Genomic DNA, 9,935 nt, shown 5'->3' with positions numbered 1-9,935 from the left:
TAGGGGGCCCAGGGGTGCTCTGGTCTAGAGACAGGAAGGGTGTCCCAAGGAGGTGACATATGTTCTGAGGCCTGAAGGAGAGAAGGTCCTGGGCAGACCTGGGAGAGGGAGCTCCAGGTGAAAGGCAGGTGCAAAGGCCCTGAGGTGGGGATAAGCTGGCAGAGGGGCCCCATTCAGAAAGATCTAAGCCCAGAGCAGGGAGGGGAGGCATCGGGGGGCAGCCCTGGTGGAGAGCAGGGCCACCAGGACAGGCTGTCCTGTAACTGGAGCCCAGCAGGAACTTGTCCCCCCTCCTGTCCACCCTCAGCACAACCTCCTCAGGACAGAATGTGCCGGGAGGAGAGGCTGGTGGTAGCTTGTGTCTGGTGGCTGGAGCGGGGGTAGCAGGAGGATTCCTGAACAATGGCCAGACTGGGCCTCCTGCCAGTGAGGGCGGGAAAACAAGCAGTAGAAGCCTTGCCTCTCTGTCACCCTGTGACCTGGGCCTGGCCCAGCCAGGGAAGGGGACAGAGATGGTGAAAGTGTCAGAGACTGACAGAGACAGAGAGATGGTGACCAAGAGAGATGGTGAGCCAGAGCCAGAGAGGTAGTGAGTGGGAGAGACGCAGACAGGCTATCCGACTGGACGCCAGGTCTGACGGGGTGAGGATCCTGGGAACAAGTAAGTGTAAGGCAGTGACACTCCCACCCCTACCAGAAACTCTGTCTACACCAGAGCAGGGAGGGAGTCCCCTCCAGTTACTCAGTCAGCAACCCCCTTCACACCCACTATGCACTGGGGCCAGGGACACAGACCTAATCCAGCCCTGCCCTCAAAAGTTCAGCCAACCAAGTGAATGTCTAAATAGGAATCTCAGAGAGTGATGAAGGCTATGAAGACAATAGGACAGGGGGATGGGAGAAGGAGTGATGGGGGGGTGGTTGGTAACTTCAGCCAGGAGACTGGTGTATCCCTCAAAAGACGAGGCTGGGGATAAAGAGGAGCCAGCCGTAGGGAAGAGCCTTCAGCAGAGGGAACCGTGTGCACACGTGCGAAGCCTCTGAGCTGGGAGCCAGCTCGGGATGTTTGAATGGCAGCCAAGCCTGGAAAAGGAGCTGGAAGAAGTAGGTGGGAGGTCTTAAGAGCCTGGGGAGGGTGCGATTTTATCTTAGGAGAAGAATATTTGGCCACTGTCCTCTAAGCCCTGTGGGCCCCTCACCGTGTTCAGGGAGTTCCCCGGACTCTGGATGGCCTGTGCCAGCTGCATCTGGTTGTCATTGACCTGAACCAGGAATCCACCTCTTTTAAGGACCAGGTTCCCCAGGGCTGCAGATGTGGGAGTCCTAGGGACACGGGTCAGCTGCCCAGAGCAGACGCTGTTGGACAGGGAGTGTTGGGCAGACCCCAGGAGCAGCTGGAAATCAGGGCCCAAACTCAGACCAGGGAAGGAGGTGATGGAGGCTGTGGGAGGAAGTGTCCCAGAGTCTCAGAAGGGGAAACTGAGGCTCAGAAGCAAGTGCCCTGACCATGGTCACACAGAGAGCAAAAGGTCAGCCCAGATCTCCCAGTGTCCAGTCCCTAGGTTACCCCCTCACCCTAAGTCCTCACCCCTGTCCCTCAGTCCCGCCAATGACCATCCTGAGCTGCCTGTTTACTTTCACAGCACAGCCTAGGGTTCAGACGAGGGTTTTAATTGGGCCTCGCCCCGAGGAGCAGGGGGGTCCTTGGAGTCAGAGGTGGAGCCTGAGTAGCTGGTACTGAGGGGGCAGCAAGTGGGGCGTCACATGGGCTGTGGGGCACAGTCTTCAAAATTCCAGGGGCCGTTCTGAGTGGCGGCTCCATCAGTCCTTACTGTGGGACGCTGGGCGAACCCCCTCACTCTGTTGGACTGACTTCCCCCAGCGCTCGAGCTGCCTTAACTCCCAGCGAGCATTCGAACAAACCCTGTACGTGTTGACGCACCCAAGCCTGGTCACACGGGCCAAAACGTGGGAACGACTCGAATGTCCGTCAGCTGGGGAAGGGGTGAGCCACATGCAGCCCATCCACAGTGGGACGTCGCCCAGCTACGAAGAGGAGTGAGGCACTGGCAGGCTGCCGCATGGGTGACCTGCGACAACAGGCCCAGTGAGAGCAGCCAGCTCCGCGAGGCCCATCGTGTGTGACCTCATGGGTATGGCCTCCCAGAACAGGCAAGTCCGTAAAGACAGAACGCAGATCTGTGGTTGCCAGGGGCTGGTGGGTAGGGGATGGGGAGTCCCTGCTCAAGGGGATGGGGCCTCCCTTTGCGGTGACAGAATGTTCTGGAACTAAGCAGAGGTGATGGTTGCACAACACTGTGAATGTGCTAAACACTACAGAACTGTTTACTTTAAAATGGTTCATTTCATGGTATGTGGGTTCTATCTCAACAAAAACAGACAAAAAGCCCAGAGTCAGAGTCAGAACCCTCCCAGCACCCGGAACCCCTGTCCAGCCCAGCGCGCCCCCCCCCCCTCCATTTTCTGAGGACGGGGGCACTATTCCTTCTCCCAGCACCTGTCACTGCACTGGGGGGAGGGTGGGGGTGGGAGATGGGCTCCAACCAGAGCTCAGCCTCCCTGTGGGTCCCTGGGCCTGTTTTCTCTTCTGGGCAATGGGCCCCTCATCCCTCCTTGGCCTGGAATTCCCGAAATGATGGCCAAGGCCACTCCACCTACCTGGACAGCTGGGGAAAGATAAACCAGTAAGCCTAGTCTCTTCCTCCACAATTTTATTTTTAAAAAATTGTACAAAACAGAACAATTTAAGGCTTATCAGAAATACTGAGACCCAGGCCAGGACACAGGGGTCTTCAGAGGCACACTGACCCTGCTGTGTTACCCCAGGGTGACCTCTGTCCCCAAGGCCTGGTTGAATGCTCTGCTGTCATTATCTCGAAATTCTTAATACTCCTGAACAAGGACTCTGCATTTTCATTTGCAAGTGAGGTAGCAGGTCTTGTCTGTCCTGTTCTGAACCTGGGTTTCCAGGCCACACAGCTGAGTCCAGAGCACCCAGAGAAGCCCCCAGGCAGTCCCTGCCTAGGGCAGGGATCTCCAGCTCTCCTAGGCTTCAAAGGCTGCAGCCGCTGCCCCTGCAACCCACAGGCCCCACCTAGCTCCCCCGACCTGCTTCCCTGATGCCTCATTCCTGGGCCCTCTCGCCTGCTGGACCTGCCAGCCATGTGACCTCGGCTGAGGCACTTGCTCTCTGAGCCCCGTTCTAAGATGAAGGGGCAATTTCCAAACATCATTCAGCTCTGACCTTCTCCAACTTCTCCTCCCTCTTGCTTACCTATCTGCTGAGCTCTTATTCATGTGCCAAAGCCTTAGCTAAGATGCCCTTTCCTCCAGGGAGCCTGCTCTGCTTCCTCTCTGGACTCTTCCGGGTCTTCCTTTGGTCCCACGCAACTGGAAGTATTTATGTCTGGCTGTGTCTCTCCCAGGCAGAGGCTCCTGGGGAAACCCCAGCCCCTGCCCACGGGCCAGCATAGACAGTCTGAACAGTCACTTGGATCTGCACCAGGCATTTGATGCCTTACAAAGACCAGGTAAGTCAGATACCAGACTGGCCCTTCCTCTGTCTTGTGTGAACAGCCCCATCCTGTTTCAAGACTTCGTTGCCCAGCTTCAATGCAGTCGGGCTGGTCTGTTCTGGATCCAGCCGCTCCCATGTCCACGGTGGCTGGAAGCTCATGTGCAATGCAACCTTGGCCCTCGAGGTGCCCACTTCCACTCAGCAGGTCATGCAACGTGGCCTCATGGCTTCAGAGGGGGGATTTGGATCCTCCTGAGGAAAGCAAACCCATTAAGCCTCAGGGGGCATGGGAGGCTCAGAAGTACCCGTCCCTGCCCTGATAGTCTCCAACCCCTAGAGCCGCCTGGGGCTCAAATCTGGTTCAGGCCCTGAATGTATGCACAGGAGTTTCGTCAACATTTTAAGCTCCTGTGTCTCCCACTCCCATCTCGGGTCCCAGGGCCCGGAAAGGTATGGGGCCTTCTTGGACCCCCAAGCTCACCTCAGAGTACAGGGGCGGCGGGCGGTAGCGGAACTCTTGGATGTAGGTGAAGAAGGGGCTCTCAAGGCTCATGTCGGACTCCTGAGGTGGTGGAAAGGGGCTCTGCCCCACAGCCGCCACACCATCTGCCACCACTTCTGAATACTCCGGAGGGGCTGGAAGAGACAGCCGAGAGGGTGAGGGCCGTGAGGGGAGGGAGCCCTGGAACTGGCAACAATGGCCAGGAGCCTGCTCCTGCCGGTTCTGGGCTGCTAGGCCGTGTGCTCTCGGGCTGGGATTCTTGGGGGAACTGTGGTTGCCAATGTGATCATTTCTGGGCGCTATTACAGACGGGGGACATCGAGGTTGCGGAGGGCATGTTGGCTTGGCACCGCCTCTCTACCCACCCACCCCTTGGGGTCACCAGGACGGGGCACTCACCCTCAGGCTGCTCTGGCAGGGCCCCTAGCCCCCAGTCTAGCAGGAAGCCGCTGTGGCTGCCCACGCTGGACGAGCGGCTGCCAAAAGGGTTCAGGGGGACAGTGCCGATGACCAGCGGCAGCTCCAGGAGCAGCTTGGATGTGCCCGGGATGTCCACGCAGACCTGAAGGAAGCAACCACAATGGAGGGGGCCCAGGCAGCCTTGCCACGCCTGCCTTCTACAGGAGGTCCCTCCTGTGCCGAGAGGCCCCAGCTCCAGCCTTGAGCCAGAGCAGATGCATCCCCCCTGCCTCCTACGATACTCTACCTTGAGGGTGTAGTCCACATGCAGCACCCGGCAGTGCAGGATGGAAGGGCCCACAGGGGGGATCCGGAGTGCCCGGCCCTGCCACAGCGCTCGCCGCCCGGGGCCCACGGGCTCGCCCAAGAGACTGGCCACCACCGCATGCTTCTGCTTGCGGGCGCCTCGTGCCATGAAGGTCTGAGTCTGGACCACGACTGCTCGTGGCAGCACCGGGCGCGTGGAGCTGTTGTCAATCTCAGCGAACACGGGGATCACCTCGCCTGTAATGGGGAAGTGGCAAGGCCTCAGTTTCCCCACCTGCAGCCCCAACACAGCCTGTCCTCCCCATAGGGCCGCTCGTGCCTGCTACCTGGTGTGTAGCCCTTGCGGTCGATCTTGGCTGAGAGGGAGACCAGGCCACGGTTACTGTACCAGGATCGGGCAACTTTCTCCCGAGCTCCTGCCTGCGGGGCCTGACGGGGTGGAGGAAAAGGACATAAATGGGTCACTTGGTGGAACTTCCAAACCATCCCCAGCCAAGGGAACCTTTGGGGCAGGGCCCAGTTGCCTGGTTTCTTTTTAACAATCTAGGAAACATCTGTAAAATGGACCCAGGAATATGACCCATCTCACGAAGCTAAAAATGAAACGAGCAAGCCAGTGCTTAGTGCGTAGTTAGTGCTCAGCAAGGAATTATTAGTGTGCACCCTGGCTGTGCCCTATTTCACAGTCAAGCCATCTGAGGCTCAGAGAGGGTGAGACACTTGCCCCGAGCCACAGAGAACGGGTGGGCTGGGATTCGCTCCAGGCTACACCAACTCCAGACATTCCTTTGCCTGCCTCCCTCCCTGCTAGGGCCCAACTGTGAACCACACTTTGTGACAATTTGTGAAGAGGATAAGGAGCCAGTCGGAGTCACCCAGAAGCCAGGCCCCTGTTCCCGGGTACAGCCATCCCACCTCCCCGGGGCAGCCAGCCACACACCAGCAGGGCAGGCGTGTTGATGTCCACGGGCTCAATAACAGTAAACACCTTCCTTGCCCGGCGGGCAGGGACCCAGGGCCGGTGCAGGGTGGCCTTGATGCAGTATCGGACACTGCCGTGTTTGCCCTCGAATGACGTCACCAGTGTCCTAGGAGTTGAAGGAAGGGGCTTCAGCAGGCGAGGCATAGAGCCTAGCAGGTTGAGGATTCCCAAAGGCTTAGGGGGCTTGAGAGACACAAAGACACTCCTGAGGGCCTCCAGCGGAGACAGCCGTGGGCTCAGAGGTCCCCAGATACCTAACAGTGGAGCCCCAAACCTGGGGGCATACTTCCCCCAGATCCAGCACCCCAGATGACTTACGGAGGCAGCTGAAAGCTGAATGGGAACTCGTGGCGCCCAGCCGGCAATGTGGTGGTCTCTCCTGTATCTGTAAGTAGGAGAAAAAGGAGGCGGCTCAGTGGCTGAGTAGCGCTCCCAGGGCGCGCAGCACGTGCGCCAAGCAGGAGTCCCGGGTCATACCTGGCGCGAGAAGCGTGGCATGGTGGCTCAGGACATCCACGCGCTCGCTGTAACTCTGCGTGTACGCGGTGCTCGAGCCCGAACTGCGTGACTCGGTCCAATGCACGTGGGCGCGGCCCCGCGCGCGCAGCCTAAGGGCTCCCACGCGCGCCGGGCCCGCCAGCTCCAGTAGCACCCGGCCGGCTACGACCTGGCCGCCGCTGAAGACGGGATTAGCTCCCGCGCTCGTGTCGTCGAGATGCACAACGAACACCTTCACCTTGTTGAAAAGCATCGCGCCGGGGATGCAAACCCTAGACAACGTGGACCCTGGCCTAGAATCCCTGACACAGCGGAGCGAGGGGCGACGCCACAGCCTCAGAAAGCAAACCCACCCAGCGTGCGCAGGAGCATTCAGAAGGCGGCCAGAGATTCTTCAGAGCCTGTGCTGGCGCCACTTTTATATAGCGGGGCGGGACATAGTGCGACACACGCCCGCCCCGGGAAAGAATACGCCAATTGAGCGGCGAGAGGCGTGGCTCCGCCCAGACAAGTAGCAAAATAAACTACCAGACTCCCAGCCCGCTTACCCTCCACCCTCGTGGACCCTGGGGTGAAACGGAAGAATTGGGGACCAGAACCGGTTTGCCCTGGATCTCGGGGATAAAGAGAAGAAACTGAGGCCAGGAAGTGGGGTCGGGGCTTGAGGTCACTCAAAAAGACCATTTGGTCCTTCTGCTTAATCATCAACCCGCCACTGCTTGCAGACGTGACTCGGGGCAGGTCCAACCCGAGTTGGAGGGGCGTGGCCTGGCCGCAATGGAGCACTGGAGGCCTAGCTCACCGGGTCTCAGTTTTCCCCCCTGTTCAACGGTGAGGAAGAAGGAAGTCGGTGGGGCCTCCTGCAACCCCGCACCTGCTGCCCCTTCCTCTGATTCGAAGACGGCTCGGCGGGGTGATCCGGGACTAGTGACAACCTCCTGGAGCCTAGTTCCCACGTGCACAATGCGGAAGAAACTCAGCCCGCATCTCAGAGAGTTCTGCGTGAATCTCAGTGTCTCCCCTACTGGACGCCTCCCAGAGCCTTGTTCCCGGATTACCAACAGCTCTCCACCCGTTGCCACCAGGTTGCGCTTAAAGCTCTTTAGTCCAAGGTGTTCCTACCAACCAACATTTCTTTCTCAACTTCCAGCACCTGGCAAACGCCTACACTTGACCTCTAGGCCTAGCCCTTGTGCCCACTTCAGCACCTCCAGCCTCGCCCCCCTCAGAGACAGCGGAGTGTAGGGGAATCTCCAGGCACCCCCAGGGCCCAGGGCTGCGGTGTGACTTCGGGGCAGAAATGACCCCTCTCTGGGCCTCAGTTTCCCCAAGGAACCGTACTTTGGATTTCACAGGCAGTTGCCTCCTCCGGATCTACGGGGCATCTGCGCCCTCTGGTGGCAGAGAGATACACTGCTGCTCGAACCTTGGCCATCCCTTTTGAGTCTAGCTCAGGCCACCCAGGGACGTCCCCGGAAGGCCCCGCACCCCCAGTGGGAGATGGCCACAAACAGACCTGGCAGCTCGTGACAGAGGTTAGAGCAGGCCCAGGGGGAGGGGCAGAGTCTATCGACTCTGGGACCGAAATAAGGGGTTGGGATTCTCTGTCAGGGCCAACTGTGGCCAAGAGAAGACAGGAGGTCATAAGCCAGGAGGAGGTGGGGGATGAGGTGACTCTGAAGGGACAGGAAGGCTCATAATGAGCAAACATTTCCCTCAGTGCATTTTACAGATGGGTCCCCAGAGGCCCAGAGATGGGCAGGGTCACACAGCACATCCAAAAACTTCACCCCTCCGGTGTCTTGAGGAAGCCGCCAGTGAGTGGGGACAGAGGGACGGTAGGATGAGACCAACCCCAATTTCGCTTGAGCTGCAGGGGAAGGGAAGTTCCTCTGGGGCCCCTTCCTGCCACACCCCATCACCACTACACCTCGGTTTCTACAGCTGGTCAGGCCAGAGTCCTTCGAACCTGGGGGCTGTTGGGACAAGGCTGCGAGGCCAAGTCTGAGCTCCCCTGCTGTGGGTGTTTTGCAGACGGGTATACATGAGGAGTTGGAAGGGCCCCCAAAGAGACCCATGTCCTCCGCGGCTCTTTCTGTGGTCCCGGTTCTCCTCCTGTCTGGCCATCTGATGGTGGGGGACCAAGGTTTGCCACCACATAAGACTCCCAGCCTAATCTGACCTCACCCCAAGTCTCCTTCACCTCACCTGCAAACACCACCAGAACCCCCAAGCCAGGGAAGAGCCCTCGCCTTCAAACACTGCGGGCTAAAATGAGGAAGGGCACACTGGCTGAGTGAGACAGGGGACTTCTTTGGAAATCAGGGACCCCAGACCAGGGGCTGACAGGGATCCTGGGGTCCAGAGGGGGAGATCTAGGAGATCTCTCATTTCCACCCAGGGATTCCCCCAAAGGGTCCCCACTGCACCACTACCCAACTTCTAAATCAAGGGCGTCTGGGCTCTGGAGTGGAGGTGCCCAGACCCTGGGAGGGGTTCCCGAGAAAGAGGGTTTTGGAGTGAGTAGGTGAGTGGATGTCCCAGTGAGACTGTCCAGACCCTGGCAGACCCTGGGGAGGAGGCCCCCACTTCTTGAGAAGGGTCGCCCGATCACACGGCCTCTTAAGTTGAAAAGCTCGCGGCTCTGGAGAGAGGCGCGCAGACTTGAGAGGGGCACGAAGACTTTCGGAGAAGGGCGCGCAGATCTGGGGAGTGGGTACCGGGTTGGGGGGGGCGTGATCCTAGCTATGGGGAGGGAGGGTGAGCGGCTCACCTCGGAGCAGCCGCCGCCGCCGCCGCAAGTATGTCTCTGCGGCTGCGAAGTGACTGGAAACCGCGTTGACACCCACACTTCGGCCCTCGAGCCACTGCGTTGTCGCCCCGCCGCGGGCGACCACCTCGAGCGCTCGCACACGCAGTGGCGCCGCCGCCTCCAGCAGCACCCGGCCACACAGGCGCTCGCCGCCGCGGTACGAACCGCCCCGCGCCAGCTCCAGCCTGAAGCTGCTCACGCATCCGAGACGCATGGCGCGGTCCCGAGTGCACCGCGGGGACGGTGCCCCGGGAGTGGGGCGCGGCCCGGGCCTGCGGCCACCACGCGGATCTCTCAGGTCTCAGCCCTCGTCCTCGCCGCCCCGGGCGTCCCTGCGCTTTCTCTCCCCTGAGCGAACTAGTGCAGGAGCCTCAGGCCCCGCGCTGACTTCCTGGTCCTCCACGTCCGCCCCCTTGACCGGCCCGGGCCGCGGTGGAAGTGCGTTCCGCTAGCCCGCCCCGTTGACTTTGTCACCACCCCCGGCCCGCAGTACCAAGCAGGCCCTGTTTTTGCAGGGTCGGCGCAGATGAGTCACAGGCGGCCCGGGCCGGATGTGGCTGGCGCTGAGAGGAGGCAGCCACGGGGCTGTGCCTTGTAGTCTCATTCGTACCCACTCGGCACCTTTGGTCCTGGGTGCTGCCCCAGCCTTCCCCCCCCTCCCGCCCCTGCCACCTACAGGTTGTTGCCGAGACACAGCAGACTCAAGTCTTGCCGCTTGGCCTTTGCATTGGCTGTTCCAGCGTTAGGAAAGCCCTTCCCCAGATCCCCTCTCCCACGCGTCCCCCAAACCCACGCCCAAAGTGGCCTCCTCAGAGTCCCCAAGTCATGCTCTGGCCATGTTTATTTCCTTATGGCTTTGCTCAGTGTGTTTGTGACC

General features: G+C 60.0%; 1 protein-coding gene across 2 annotated transcripts; it reads right to left on the bottom strand.

The window, feature by feature from the left end:
• Positions 1 to 2,717: 2,717 nt before the first annotated feature.
• Positions 2,718 to 9,554, bottom strand: ARRDC2 (arrestin domain containing 2). 2 transcript variants are annotated; one of them, XM_053911696.2, is made up of 9 exons: positions 9,020 to 9,554; positions 6,226 to 6,518; positions 6,067 to 6,133; positions 5,707 to 5,854; positions 5,093 to 5,195; positions 4,747 to 5,003; positions 4,440 to 4,602; positions 4,020 to 4,174; positions 2,718 to 3,790 (listed from the first exon to the last, which is right to left on the bottom strand). In XM_053911696.2, the coding sequence occupies exons 1-9, from the start codon at positions 9,259 to 9,261 to the stop codon at positions 3,737 to 3,739; spliced, it is 1,482 nt and encodes a 493-aa protein (XP_053767671.1). In that variant the 5' UTR covers positions 9,262 to 9,554; the 3' UTR covers positions 2,718 to 3,736. The 2 variants fall into 2 exon arrangements, with proteins under 2 accessions (XP_053767671.1, XP_053767672.1); XM_053911697.2 differs by lacking the exon at positions 6,226 to 6,518 and having other exon boundaries at positions 9,020 to 9,550.
• Between the last annotated feature and the right edge of the window lie 381 nt (positions 9,555 to 9,935).

The sequence above is a fragment of the Desmodus rotundus genome, chromosome 9 (genome assembly GCF_022682495.2).
Source record: "Desmodus rotundus isolate HL8 chromosome 9, HLdesRot8A.1, whole genome shotgun sequence".
Lineage (NCBI taxonomy): Eukaryota > Metazoa > Chordata > Mammalia > Chiroptera > Phyllostomidae > Desmodus > Desmodus rotundus.
The sequence above is the reverse complement of the archived record's forward strand: the minus strand, read 5'-3'. Positions and strand labels throughout refer to the sequence as shown.